Here is a 14,610-nt window from a genome sequence, read left to right as displayed (position 1 = left end):
TTTGCATCGCAGGTGCTAATTATTAATGTCACTTGCACTAGTTCCGTAGCTTCCATTTATAATTATAATATAACAAAAAATATGTACGCAAATCGATTGTCCGTGCACAGTGTCACGGTATTGCAGATAATCTTCAAGTTTATGCATCAGCCTATATTTTATGTTATGAAATTCATACAATTCAATGACACTAAGAGAACACATGCCTCCATTTTGAATGGAAGCGACGCGACTAATGCAAGTGACACTAATAATCCGCAGTTTTCAAAACGAATTCATTCAAATTAATTACATTCAAAAGTAACAGTCCAAAACGAAAAGCGCCACCACATTGCATATTACCGCTTTCCATTTCGGACGGCTACTTCTAGAACTTTAATGAATTCATTTTCAAAACTGCGTAAGGCACTATTTGAGTTACAAGTGCCAATTATTAATGTTACTTGCATTAATTCCGTCGCTTCCATTCAGAAAAAATTAATTTAAGCCTGAGATGTGTCACTTTTAGTGGCGTTTAATTGTATGAAATTCGTGTGGCAGCTCTCACCGCGCACGCACGCACATTTTCCTTCATTGTACTTTAGACTAAACTCTTATAAGCAGCGCGTAAATAATCATGACGTGAACGGTGAACAGCAGTTGCACTCTGCATGAACTTGCTTGTTTTAGCCGAGCTTTGAATCATCAGTCATAAACTGGGTAATAAGACGGCTTACTAACTTGGAGCGAGAACCCTGGTGGTGGTTCTAGTGAGATTATTCGGTCATTTCTGGCAAAATATTGCCTAATTTTTTGTGCATTCATCGTGCGTGCCAGTGAATTAGAAAAGTATGACATCATCCGCGTCGTCGTCGTCCTCGTTCAATCCGGCAGCTGCAAATCCTAATTTGCAGCTGCCTCCTCTAAGGAGTCTTGATGATTTCCTGCTGGGCTCAGCGCGCTTCCAACTGCCCAACCTGCGAGATTTGGAGAAATGGGGCAACCGGGTTGTGAAGAACCTCCTTTACTACCAAACCAATTATCTTCTGTGTTTCATCGCAGTCTACGTCCTGATGGCTCTACTGTATCCTGCGAAAATATTCTGTGGGATTCTCGTCAAGGCTTTGTTGATTGTTGTTCTTGTTAAATTCTTCCCGGAAAGGAGCACATATAATCGGTGGTACTATCTAGGTGGAAGTTTATTTGTAGGATATGTTCTGTTGCTGTGGTACGACGCCTTACTGTTGTCGGCGTTCACCCTGCTATTGCCGTTTGCAGGTGGGCATTTATTTTTCCCGGAAAGAAACCTATTAATATTCAATATCGAGGCTTTAGTAGAACTTTTACTAATTTATTTGGTTTTAACTTTCAGTTACGTTTGTCCATTCGTCCCTGCGTCTGCGAAATATTCGGAATAAAGGGTTCAATGTGCTGGAAACGTTCACCCCATCGACACCCATGGGAATGTTCCTGGATGCAATGAATATCACCGTGGAGAATATTTTGAACTAACCCCGTAGTTGACTAATTCAATTTATCTCTTGTTTGCTCAATGAATAAAGACTTATTTACTTATCCTTTTCTGCTAGCAAATCGCGGTAAGTTGCACGTTTATGTTGCGATTGCTCTATGCGGGAAATTATCTTTGATAAGAAGTGAGCTTAGACATTTATGCTCCTACCATTGTTATAATTTTGTGTTAAGTCAACTCTATTAAAATTGTCTCTCTGTATATTAGTGGCACTCAAATTATTCGGAAACAGTTGAGCCTGCTGACATTAACACGAAACTTTGATAAATTTATTATAACCCCGGAGTTCCACGTATTTGTATTCCTCGACTTATACTGAAGGTATTCCAAATTGGTCGCAAAAGGAGATTCCTACGAATTCTGGTGGAATAATATTCCTAAGTGCAAATGGTCAAAGGGTAGTATAGGTCCCAGGGCGAAACGTGGACTGGTACCCACGATGGAGCTCTACTACCAAACCCTATCTCTACCTCCACGTGGTGACCGCTGGGAGCTTTTTCTTAACGGAAAGCTGCAGACGGAGAAGGATGAAGGTGAGTCTCCCGCGCCTAAAAACGGGACAAATTGTACGAACTGGTCCTCCAGGTTGGGGGTTGGGTAAGGCTGACAACCCTACACGGAAAACAACTTGTTACGAAGCCACAACAGGAGCCTCGGACAGGACGGATTTTAAAACGACGGACCCGGCAACGAACACGGAATAACGATTTGCGCATTTTCTCATGGAACGTGCGCTCCCTGTACAGAGATGAAGCTGACGAGCAGCTAGCCGATACCCTGTCCCAATATAGGGCTGATATAACAGCGTTGCAAGAGATGCGATGGACAGGGACCGGTTTCCTGGAGAAGAGCCACTACACCATATATTATAGCGGTCATCCAGTAAACCATGTGCTCGGAGTAGGTTTCTTAGTCAGCCAAAAAATGAAACCTGCTGTTATCGGCTTTGGAAACATAAGCGAACGGCTATGCACTCTGCGCTTGCGAGGCAAGTTTAGAAATATAAGCCTCATAAACGTTCACGCTCCTACAGAGGAGACTGCAGAGTCGGAAAAGGATACTTTCTACGAGGCGGTAGAACGAACCCTCGAAGCCTGTCCCAAATATGATATCAAAATCATACTTGGGGATTTTAACAGCCAAGTAGGGAAGGAGCCCGTATTCAGGCAATATATTGGCTCCCATAGCTTACACGAAAAAACAAATGATAACGGACTGCGGATTATTCAATTAGCAAGGTCACACGAAATGGTTGTTGGAAGTACCTGGTTTGCGCGGAAAGCGGTCCACAAACATACGTGGGCCTCTCCAGACGGGACCACTTTCAACCAAATTGACCACGTGTTGATCGAACGCCGCCACCTCTCAGCCTTGATGAATGTCAGAACATATAGGGGGGGCCAATATAGACTCGGATCACTATCTCGTTGGCATGGTGCTCCGAGCTCGAATAACAATACCGCCTAGAATCCCCTCTGACAATCAGGTGAGAGTGAACACTGAAGCCATCCACAACACAACCCTCCGCGACACCTATAAGAGGAAAATGGATGCCGCAATAACCACTATCCACTATCTTGCTAGGCCGGATAGCCCCATATGCCCAGAACATCATTGGCCCATACCAAAGAGGCTTCACTCCAGGCAAATCAGCAACAGATCAGATTTTTTCTCTGCGGCAAGCGATGGAAAAACTGTTGGAATATGGACAACAGTTGCACCATCTGTTCATCGACTTCAAAGCCGCCTATGATAGCATAGCCAGGGTAAAACTGTACACGGTCATGAGAGAATTCGGTATCCCGACGAAATTAATAAGACTGACTAGACTGACCCTGACCAATGTGCGAGGCCAGATAAAAGCAGCAGGATCACTCTCAAGACCATTCGACATCAACAACGGTCTACGACAAGGGGATGCGCTATCATTCGTCCTCTTTAACCTGGCCCTCGAGAAAGTGATCCGTGATGCTGATGTAAATGCAAGAGGTAGATCCTCTTCAAGTCCACCCAACTACTGGCCTATGCTGACGATATCGACATCATGGGAAGAACCACCCGAGATGTACAAACTGCCTTCATCCAGATCGAGCAGGCGGCTATCAGCGCGAGATCTTGGGCTGCACATCAATGAAGGCAAGATAAAATATATGGTGGCAACGTCAGCACCGAAGACGAATCAACCAACAACATCAAACCGCACTGGTCAAACACGAAGAAGAATAAGGATAGGAGAATACAACTTTGAGACCGTTTACAATTTCTCCTATCTAGGGTCGAAAATCACAACCGATAACAACTACAATGATGAAATCCGCGCACTGTTGTTGTCAGCCAACAGAGCCTATTTCAGCTTACAAAGATTGTTCCGCTCGAAACGTCTCACCATAGGGTCAAAGCTCTTACTGTACTGGACTATGATCTTGCCAGTCCTCATGTATTCCTCGGAAACTTGGGTTCTTAGCAAGAAAAATTGGCCGCGTTGGAGAGAAGAATCCCCCGAAGAATTTTTGGCCCCCTACATGAGGATGGACGATTCCGTAGCTTACATAACGACGAAATCTATGAGCGATACCATGACCGTCAGGTTGTGGATAAAACCCGGCTCAATAGGTTACGGTGGGCGGGTCACTTAATCCGTATGGATGAGGATGATCCCACCGAGAAAGTCTATAAGGGCAATATCTATGGTAGAAAAAGAAGACGAAGCAGACCTTGCCTAAGATGGAGCGATGGCGTAGGTCAGGACGCCAGACAGCTTTTAGGGGTATCGAATTTGTGGACTTCGGCGCAAAACCGGGATGTCTGGAGTTCCTTATTAAGCCAGGCCTAGATCGAATACCGGTTATGCGCCGTTGATGATGATCTCTTGCTTGCAACGGGGATTTCAGGATCACAGCACTTATCATTAGTAAAGCCCGGAATTGCGACTTTTCGGGGTTTTGAAAATCTGTTTATAGAAACCGAAAAATACATACATAAAGACAATTATTTCTAAAAGTTCTTGAAATTGTTCGTACTAGTCGGGGTTTACAAGTTCGGGGCTTTCTTCTTTTGGATTATGCTCAGTACCGTTCTCTTGAGAGTGAATTAAGAAAGGAAGCTGATGCTAACTAATGTTTTTGCAACTTTTGGACCGAAATATTATCCATTTAAAAGAACTATCGCAATGCTTTTGTTACGAAGAAAGTACGGTGTTGCATCACATTGGCACCAAGACTGTCAACCAACCAAACTCCCCAAACAGGTTCGCCAGGCGTGGACACCGACTGCACGAGATAATATAATATTGAATCGGATGGGCCGTACTGCTGCTAATCCGAATGCTAGCAGTTTGGCGAGATGTGGTCCGGGGTTCTCGATTCAATAATATTACCTCCTTGTCATGACAGCGAGGTTTTCTCATGTGCTTTGCCTCAATAGTCAAACAACACACCCGGGGTAGACTGCTCTATTAGAAACGTGAAGTCTCGAGGTGGGTCAATACCACCGAGCAAGATAAACGGCCTAACAAGGGAGGGAACAAAATCACAAAAAAAAATTAGCGCGCATAGGGACCGACGGGGAAGGATTAATCCCGAGTTGATTCCTTCAGCTACGCGGCGAGTGGTCAAATATTTGTGGAATTTCGCTAGACCAAAATTTACTCTGGAAGGCACATGTCGGAAAGCCAGGAGGGCTCTGATGACGTGTAGGTAGAGCAGGAAAAAGTGGGATTGCAGCACGAAGATACTACTTTGGATATACGCCGCGATAATAAGGCCAATGATTACCTATGGGGCGGTAATCTGTTCAGAAAGAACCCAATTCAGCACACAAGTCAGGAAATTACACAAACTCCAAACACTGGCTTGGCTGTGTATCAGTGGGGCAATGAGGACATGCCCAACGGCATCCCTGGAGGTCCTTCTGGGATTAACCCCTTTCCACCTGCACATACAGATGCAGGCACGGAGGGCAGTATTCCGGATGGCCGGAAGTGTCAGTGAGGCGGGGAGCTGCCTAAACCGAAAGAAGATTAATATTCTTTTTAGGCGGTATCCCGAATTACTGATACCAAGGGATAACATGTCAACGAGATTTCACTTTGACAAGAAGCTTGAAACACGTTGGAGTAACAAGACTAACTGGGAGAGTGTGGCAGGAACATACGGCTTAAACCAGCAACTGATTACTTGGTGCACTGGCGGATCCCTGACAACAGGTCCCGGTGTCATTGATCCAAGGAAAATGCACTTGGAACCAATGGATATGTACACTAGCATATTCCAGGCGAAAATATACGCCATAGACAGATGTGCCTCCTTTAATCTCCAAAGGAACTACAGGGGGATGAACATTGCTATTCTCACCGACAGCTAAGCAGCGATCAAGGCAATTAGGTCCAACCAGGTGAACTCCAAACTGTAAACTGGTATGGGAATGCCTTCAGAGACCGAATACGTTTGGCTCGTCCAACAAGGTCTGGATATTTTGGGTTCCAGGCCATACTGGGCTGAAAGGCAACGAGACAGCGAACGAACCAGCCAAGAAGGTAGCAGGGACTCCTTTACACGGGCCAGAACACTTCTGTGGGATCGGGGTTTCATGGCTACGACTCTAAGAAATGAAGAGGAACGGTTGAGGGAACTATACTGGGCAGGCCTACCAGGTATGGAGCATTCCAGGGTGCTTTTTGGGGGATACGAACCCATGCACCCCCAGCCCATCAAAAAGAACATCCGAATCATAGTGGGATTCCGCTAAACTATCACCTAGAGAAGCTAGGCATATCTACGGACACTGCCTGCAGATTTTGTGCGGAGTGTGATGAAACCTCTATACACGTCCTAGGACAGTGTCCGGCACTTGCACAAAGTAGCTCGAGGCATCTGAGAGAACACTTAATACCAGATGCAAAGTTGAAAGATCTGGAAGTACGGAATATACTAAAATTCCTGACGGTTATAAGCTTGCTTGAGATGCTATGATTAATAGATACACTTTAACCAGCAAAAGGAGCACAATAGTTCTTTAAGGACACGGTGCGACTTTCCCTTAACAGAATAATAATAATAAAGTAATTTACCCTGGGTGCGTTTAGTTTTGTTTACTACTGAGTCCAGGCACGTGATAAAATCTCTGTCCTGACAAGGAGATAATATTTGAGAACCATGAACCCCGATGTCCGGATGACTCAAGTGGTCAGAGTCCTGGGCTGTCGTAGCGGAAGATCACGGTTCAAATCTCATTGGTGGCAGAGGAATTTGTTATCGTGACCGAATCAGCTGAGTCGACTCTGCTGTGAATGAGTACCTGACCCAAATTAGGGTGATAATTTCGGACGAATCCAATGCTGACCACAATGCCTCGTACAGTGTACTGTAGGGTACCGTTACGATCTTGAATTAAGTGCTCTAACGTACTTCAAGGCCCTGATCCAATATGGATTGTTGCGCCAACGATTATTATTATTGTTATTATGAACCCCGGTCCTCATCTTATAGTTTGTGACAACTGGGGAATCATTTAATTCTGGAAATCATAAGGAAGAAGAAGTAATTTATGTGCATTTGAATTTACAGGGTGCTTGTTTTGATATAGGTAAAAAGTTCCAGAGGCTCCCTTTGGGAGTTTCTGTGACCAATATGCGTGCGCGGAGGTATTAGACATTTCTTTGTAAAAATTGAAACGATTGCGAGAACATGGCACGGTAATAAGCGAGCTCTGAGTGTAATATATCGGTCTAATACTTAAGATGTGGATAGTAATTGAAACATAAGAGATTTAAGCCATTGAGAAAAGAATGTGTGGTGATATTTTTATATAAATGACTGAATAAAAAATATAGTGAACATACTCGTAAATGGATGTTGGAAACTGAAAAAAAAATGGAGCAACGTTTAAATTATATGTTGGAGTTTAACGTCTCAAGTGACCGAAGACAATCTTCCTAATTTATTTTAACTTGTCTCCGGGGTCTCTTAGATCACTTTCGATACGCTTAAATCTTCGCCTTTTTGGTAGTCAGTTATCATCTGCACATGACTAATTTCTTCTCTTTAATGTAACAGAATAGTGATAATTGAGCTTGAAATCAGTCATGAGAAAAATAGAAATATTTATTTTTTTTTCAATGAGAATTTTCCACCTTTTTTGTGGAAGTGGGACTAATGTATTGTTATTCTACATTTAGACAAAAAAAAATATTGCAACAATTGTTCATAAAGATATAAATCTGTATCCTGTAAAGGATCATCAAATCTGACATCTTTCTTCAATACTTTCCGAACATATGCTTCAATGCCTTCTGCTGTTATATCAAAGAACACCACATACAACATACGACGGTGCGACAACAATGGCTTTCTAGATAATGATAGCCGTAGGCAATAAGAACTGGAAGAGTTTTTATGCCAATGTAATTAAGAAATTTGCAAGCAACAAATTACATTAAATGCACTAATTTGTAAGAGTGAGCCTAAGGCAGGATATTATTAGTATAAATAGGAAAGAGTCAAATATATAGTCAGTAGGTACGTGCCAACACAGAAGCACAATAAATAAATATATTTAGAAAACTCATATTTCCATTTCATTACATTTATATTTATTTATTCGTAAAACTTATCATATAATCATATAATATCAAATCAATCAATATCAATCATCATATGATTGAACGTCTCAAGCATTTGCAACGCAATGAAGTCGTTCGGAAGCTTTTCAAAATATCAAAACATTTTGATGTTCTTGTAACCGTTGCCGTAACCTGATTTTGTATGGAGAATTTCTCCACAGACGTGCAACCGCACTGTAACCGGAAGCATGTTTACCAACTTGGTTCGTCGTCTGTGGGCGCTATAACTGACAGGCCGAACTAAGCGTGGTAGGCGGGCTTTAAGATTACGCCTTTGCTATTACGGAATCCAGGATGTGCCTTGAATTTTTAATAATCCCCATAGATGACTCTGTTTTGTTTGAAATTAATGTTGTTGCCGAATTCGTCAAGCGAGCACTTTTAAATAAACTCAATAAAAAATTAAATCTATCCGTATTCATTCTACGGTTCTTAAAACATTCCAGGGACCACAATCCTTCATTTTTAGGAATATCAGGACGGTACACGATCTCGCAGCTTTTTCAGTTTCTCCGCTTCACTAGCTCTATCAACCAAAATTGCAAGATCGCTCAAAATTCCTGAATATTCCTTGATTAATAACGAGCAACACGCGAAGACAGCACGTTTCGAAACTACAAATCAGCATCACCCCACTTTCATTAAGATTCTACCATCCGCACCGGAGAGCTAAATATTGAGTGAAAGAAAAAAGATTCAGCGAAAGTGGAATTCAGTTGAATATAATTCACTGGGTAAATTCCCATACAGTGGGAGAAACTTTAAGGAGGTTATTCCGTGTGAAAGCCGTTTTTTTCCCCTTTTTTTAGAATTTTTTTGTGAAGAACTGGATAAAGATACAAACACGAATTTTTCACCATAGATTTACTAACATCTTGGGCGTGCATTATAATTTTTCCAACCCGATCGCATAGCCTGTTATTAAAATACAGAGCAATTTATACACCTATCTCCAAAAAAGGTGTTTTTCTGCTGTCACGCTAGATGGCGCTGTGATCATTTTAAAGAAAAAATGTAAATGGCTTTTTAACGTCCAGATTTAACTCCAGTCCACAAACTAGGGTTACTAAAAAATATCTAAAGCTAAATTTTTGGTGCATTGTTAAACTTTTTTTTGTGAATTTTTCTGTTTTTTTAAGGCTTCTTCAATGAAAAAAAAACTACTGAATGAATCGCAATTATCCTAGTTTGCGGACCGTAGAAATATGCTCTGAATAAGTAGTGAAAATTTCAAAGAATTTCGTTGGATAGATTTTGGGCATTTAAAAAGTAGAATACGATTTTAGTCATAAAGCCTTAACTGGCCACTAATTTGCTACATCTAATCCATAAACCCTGCAATGCGGTGATATTGTATGCGGACAATGGACGAGGGTGCATATCTTACTTTATGAAAATCAGAAAATTAAATACCCCTAAGAGTGCACATACTTCTGGCTTGAATTCAATTTTTATGCATGGAATCGACGGAACTCGGCTCGCATTTAGACCCGGTCGTCATAGTAACGCCAATTTGTTTGGATGGTTTTTAGCTCGCCACGACCAAACTCCCCTACCGGGTCGTCGTCGTCAAAGTGTCAATTTGACACTTTCTGTTATCAATGATAAAAGTTTTAAATAAGAATTTGGACTATCTAGTTCCGCAAGAGACGAAATCATAGAAGTGTCTGTAATTTCAAGGAATCTCAACTTGAAATTTCCTGTTGCAATTAGCTAAAAGCATTTGGAACATGCCATGACAGTTAAACGCTCTGGATGCCCATAAACCCGCATCATTTGCAAGTGCGCATCCACCCTCGCAAACAAACAGAACGGCATGGACCGAGAGAGTGCGAGCCTCGCAGGCGCCCAGCGCAACGCAACTATTGGAGCGGAATGATGGAAGTGTTGAAGTGACAGTTGTCTAAACGGGTCTAGCCACCAAGTTTGGTTTTTGATTGAGTTAAGGTTCTCGAAGTGTTATTAGGCTTGATCACACAGAGGAGCAGTATAATATTCCTCCAGTCACGTTTCATTGCAACAGGCCACATACAGCGACATCACAATTAACGTGTATATGTGATCGAAAGGTGTTTTTTAGCGAATTGTTTTTTTTTCCCAGAATCCTCGAAACCAGACCTAAACACGTCGGGTGATTCTACCCACCTTTTCTTGGAAAATTATTCCGTCTTGTTAAACGTTGTGTAGCGGGTATGTCCGATCAGTCTGAGGATGTTGCGCAGCTCATGGAGATTACAGGCAAGTAGCATAGAAATTGTGTTAATTTCGGATTGTAAAAATCATATCAATTGCAGGACTGGACCAAGCAGCGGCTCAGAGTCTGCTGGAAATGCATAATTCCAATCTCGAACAGGCAATCAATTACCACCTAGAAACTTCTAACGAACATGAGCTACGAAACACTTCTACCGCGGATGGAAGTAGGAGTGGTCCAAGCTCTAATAATCACGGGGTTAGTAGGACGCCCATTATTCCCGTTGAACCCGGTGAAGATTATGTACGTGCTCCGATCCCATCGAGAAAGGAGCAGTTGGTAATGCCTGAGGATGACAATTTTCGTTTCCGGAAACGGCGAGCACCTGCCTTCTCCGTGTGTCCTTTGCGGAATTTCGCCCGGGAGGCTGAGATCCAGGAAGAACAATTGAACACATACCTGGATGGTGGAGGGATGACAGCGATTGGTAGCGTTTTCGCCAATCGGGGAGTTAGTGGCATTGGTTCGGCGGCTGGCTACAGTCGAGAGGGCTACGACCAGGCCGCTAACGGAGTGGACGCAAGCTTATCTACCCAAACTATTGCAAAACGGGCGCGCCTAGAAGACCTATTCCGACCACCGGTGGAATTACTATTCTGGGGCACGTTTCATGCGGTCCGGAACTATGCAACGTTGCAAAATCGTTGGCTTATCGTCAATTTGCAAGATAATTCAGAGTTCAAATCGCAAATAATCAATCGTGATATTTGGAGTGATCCAATATTGAAGGAGTTGGTGCAAAAACATTTTGTTTTATGGCAGGTAAGAGAGAAAAGATTCGAACTTTGATTGAATTGACTTTCATGTAAATTTCGTTTTCCACCCCAAGGTATCAGTAGATAATGCTGAAGGTCTTCGATTTAAAACATTTTACAAAGTAGACACTATTCCATATATTTGCATTATTGATCCACGAACTGGAGAAAACAAACAGGCTTTCGATGTGGTTACATCGCAAACGTTCACCGCTGACCTCAGTGAATATTTAGAAACAAATTCTCACAGACTGGACACTGAGCACAGCGAGGTAAAAGCTGTTCATAATATTATTCAAACGACAGTAAATAATCTTGCTTCTTCTTAGCCTGAGAAAGTAAGCCCATCGCGTTCCACGCCAACTTCAACAGTAACGCGTTCATCTGCAGTCCTCAAGTGCAGTTGTTCATCGTCATCGTCTACAGTGCAGGTTCAAGATCGGAAAATCTCAACAACACCAAGAAAGCAAATATCTCCGGAATCCAATGGTTGCGAAGAGGAGCATCACGTCCCGGAAAAAGCAGCTGCTGAGCTTTCTGAAGAAGATCAACTCGCATTAGCTATAAAGAATTCGCTTGAAGAAAGCCAACAGGATCGGGAGAATAACGAGAGCGACGAAAATGAAAATGAGGACGTTATCGTTTTAAGTGATTCTGAGGAAGAGATTGACTCCTATCAAAATTATTTGGGCAGTGAACAAGGTAAATTCTGAAATGAAATGCAGTGTTTTGATGATATATAAGTGACGAAATCGTATTTTCCTTTTCAGATCCGGTGTCAACAATACAATTAAGGCTGCCAGATGGTAAAAGGACACAATTCGAGTGGCCTTCCACAACAAAACTGCGTGCTATCAAACTTTATGTGCAATCAAAATACCCAGAAGATACCAAAGAAGCATATAAAGTCATTAGCGCATTTCCTCGACAAAATATATTAGAACTCGATGAAAATATATCATTAGCAGATGCCAATTTATATCCACGTGCTATTCTTCACTTACATCCCGATAATTGAAAACCTATTTATTATGTAGAGTTAACCAGAATTTCCCTCAAAAAAAAAATATTCAGATGAAAAATCGCAACTTCATTTTTAGAAGTGAAATAAATGAGAATATGAATGAAACGGTAAACATTTTTACTTTAGTCCCTGTGTTACCACCCGGGTACCCATCAACGTACAGCTTGTTAAATTATTTTTATTCTTGGAAATAATGGCCAAAACCATCTTGGACCAATTTCCTATCAAATTATGCATTAAATATTTTTTTCCTTTTCTTTTTAACTAAGAAAATTTTGATGTTGAAGAAATGCATGCAAAATTCATGCGGGGTACCCGTATACAACATTCATGGTATTTACGTATTTTATCATAAAGCAAATGTGTTTGTAGACAAAAAAGAAGTAAATAAATATTATGTAAGTACAATTATTATAAGAGTGACTATATTTCACAATATCGTCGCTACAAAATATTATTACATTGTAGTAAGCAGATTTATTCCACATTATTGACTGCATTCTAAACATTTAGTCATTTTTGCCGCATATTCATCAAAAACGATTTTTTTTACACTTACCGCAATACTTCCTTGTGTTCCATCTTTTGCGAATAAGTTGCTTGCTGCAAATGAGGCATGATCCTACTACAACCCTTCTGGCAGTGCTGTCACGTTGATTGGCAGCGGCAACCTCTACTGTAATTGGTTTGCCCTCTTAACTTTCCACCGCTAATTTCGTTGATTTCGCATAACCTGTTGATTTGAACCTTGCTCTTCAATCATCAGCATTGCGAGCTGGCGTAATAAAAGCTTTCATTGGTAGTTGTTTTAAGGATCTTTGATAGTAAACGATATACCCTGATGATAAAAAATGTTGCAGAAAAAAGCGGGAAACCATCTGTACGTTCACCGTTTAGAAGTGAGTCACACCCACATTTGGCCAATGATATAGTTTTTTATAAAGTAATCATTTTTAGCTAAATTTCATATAAAAAATAAATAAATAGATTATAAACCCTTTACACCCATATTAGTACACAAGATGTTTTGCTTTGTAAATGCTTCCACAAAAATTCAGCTGTTGGCACCTCTTCTATTGTTTTGGATATAAAATACGCCAATTACCGATCCAGGTACGGAGATATCCCGACTATGTTAGTAATAACTGCGCAACATTTATATCTTTTCTCTTCGAGTAAACGACACGTACTAAACTAAAATGCCTTTCGAATATATATATATTGGGTTGGGGAAAAAGAAATGTCGTATTTGTGATCGAAATTTGACCCTTTATTTAACATACTTAGAATTATCCGATTTAAGTCAAATATGCGCCGTTTTGTTCGCAAACTTGTTACCATTTAGAAGGTAACTTCATTATCCCCCCCCCCCCCCCTATTTTCCAAAAACTCAGACAGCCAGTTTTCGCAAGCCATTGTAAATTTGAGCCCCCACTCCCCCACCCAACATCAAAAATAGGAATCCTATCATTTGACGAAGCCATTTTCGATGAAATGTTGTTTTACATAAAACCTTAAAAAGGGAGGTATAAGATGGCCAGAAAACATTCCAATTTTAGAAATATTTTAGGTTCTAACCGTATAAAAGAAGATTGTCTAATAAATGGCTCAGTTTTCGCAAATTTAGTTGACATACAGAGTTTCATGCGTGTACAGCGTGTGTTTTTTTATGAAACATTACTAAAAGAATAGCGATTCTTACGCAAAATATCCAACTAAACCTTTCATACCTGAAGAAGTCCAGTTATTAAGGCTGAAAATCGGGTTTGACCTTCGAATTTTTTTGGTAAGACCGATTGAGATAAAATTTGGGGTGGTTGTAGAGGGTGATATAAGAAACAAAAGTTATCTAACGCCGATCTGCAATATTAAGTAGAAACAAAGCATATTAAATGCCGAAAACAATGAAGCTTTCATTTTTTTGTAGGTGAAATATGGTCTGAGTTATAGCTTGTCAAACGTCAATGTTTAAAAAAAATATTGGGTTGGGAAAAAGAAATGTCGTTGTTGTAGTAGGAGAAAGCCATCTAGTTTTATTTCTATTTAGAAGAACTACAAACATCGGAACGATAACTATTTTTCGAAATGTCGTATTTTGTCAATAGATGGCGACACTTCGACATATCTTGTGTTGTAGCTATCGCATCAGACTATACGGTGATTTGAAGAAGACAATCTGTGCTACAAGTGTCTCTTTGACAGTGTTGTGATCGCACGTTTCAGTCTCAAGTTATAACGCGTTAAAAATGGAGTCCACCAAGCAAGAAATTCGTCACATTTTACGTTTTTACTACCTGACACACCCCGTACTGGTAGGCCAATCGTCGTAGAAACCGATAAAATCGTCAAAATCATCCAAGTAGACCGGAATTTGAACATTCGCTCGATTGGCCAGGAACTGGGTATAGACCATAAAACCGTTTGCAACCATTTGCAGAACATTGGATT

General features: G+C 41.0%; 2 protein-coding genes across 2 annotated transcripts; both read left to right on the top strand.

Moving 5' to 3' along the window:
- Nucleotides 1-600: 600 nt before the first annotated feature.
- On the top strand, nt 601-1,713 carry LOC119660978 (PRA1 family protein 2). Its single transcript, XM_038070060.1, has 2 exons — nt 601-1,257; nt 1,352-1,713. Exons 1-2 carry the CDS (start codon nt 831-833, stop codon nt 1,489-1,491), a joined length of 567 nt encoding a protein of 188 aa, XP_037925988.1. The 5' UTR covers nt 601-830; the 3' UTR covers nt 1,492-1,713.
- An 8,283-nt stretch (nt 1,714-9,996) lies between these two features.
- LOC119660937 (UBX domain-containing protein 7) lies at nt 9,997-12,570 on the top strand. The gene is made up of 5 exons (XM_038069936.1): nt 9,997-10,367; nt 10,424-11,145; nt 11,213-11,410; nt 11,468-11,840; nt 11,909-12,570. Exons 1-5 carry the CDS (start codon nt 10,322-10,324, stop codon nt 12,154-12,156), a joined length of 1,587 nt encoding a protein of 528 aa, XP_037925864.1. The 5' UTR covers nt 9,997-10,321; the 3' UTR covers nt 12,157-12,570.
- Nucleotides 12,571-14,610: the final 2,040 nt, after the last annotated feature.

This window comes from Hermetia illucens, chromosome 7 (assembly GCF_905115235.1).
Source record: "Hermetia illucens chromosome 7, iHerIll2.2.curated.20191125, whole genome shotgun sequence".
NCBI classification, from domain to species: Eukaryota; Metazoa; Arthropoda; class Insecta; order Diptera; family Stratiomyidae; genus Hermetia; species Hermetia illucens.
The sequence above is the reverse complement of the archived record's forward strand: the minus strand, read 5'-3'. Positions and strand labels throughout refer to the sequence as shown.

What these genes read in the sequence shown, in the direction of transcription:
- LOC119660978 (XM_038070060.1), top strand. Translation starts at nt 831, where the DNA reads ATGACATCATCCGCGTCGTCGTCGTCCTCGTTCAATCCGGCAGCTGCA. An exon ending in CCTGCTATTGCCGTTTGCAG is followed by an intron (nt 1,258 to 1,351) that starts GTGGGCATTTAT and finishes TTTAACTTTCAG; the next exon opens with TTACGTTTGTCCATTCGTCC.
- LOC119660937 (XM_038069936.1), top strand. Translation starts at nt 10,322, where the DNA reads ATGTCCGATCAGTCTGAGGATGTTGCGCAGCTCATGGAGATTACAG. An exon ending in TGGACACTGAGCACAGCGAG is followed by an intron (nt 11,411 to 11,467) that starts GTAAAAGCTGTT and finishes GCTTCTTCTTAG; the next exon opens with CCTGAGAAAGTAAGCCCATC. An exon ending in TTATTTGGGCAGTGAACAAG is followed by an intron (nt 11,841 to 11,908) that starts GTAAATTCTGAA and finishes TTTCCTTTTCAG; the next exon opens with ATCCGGTGTCAACAATACAA.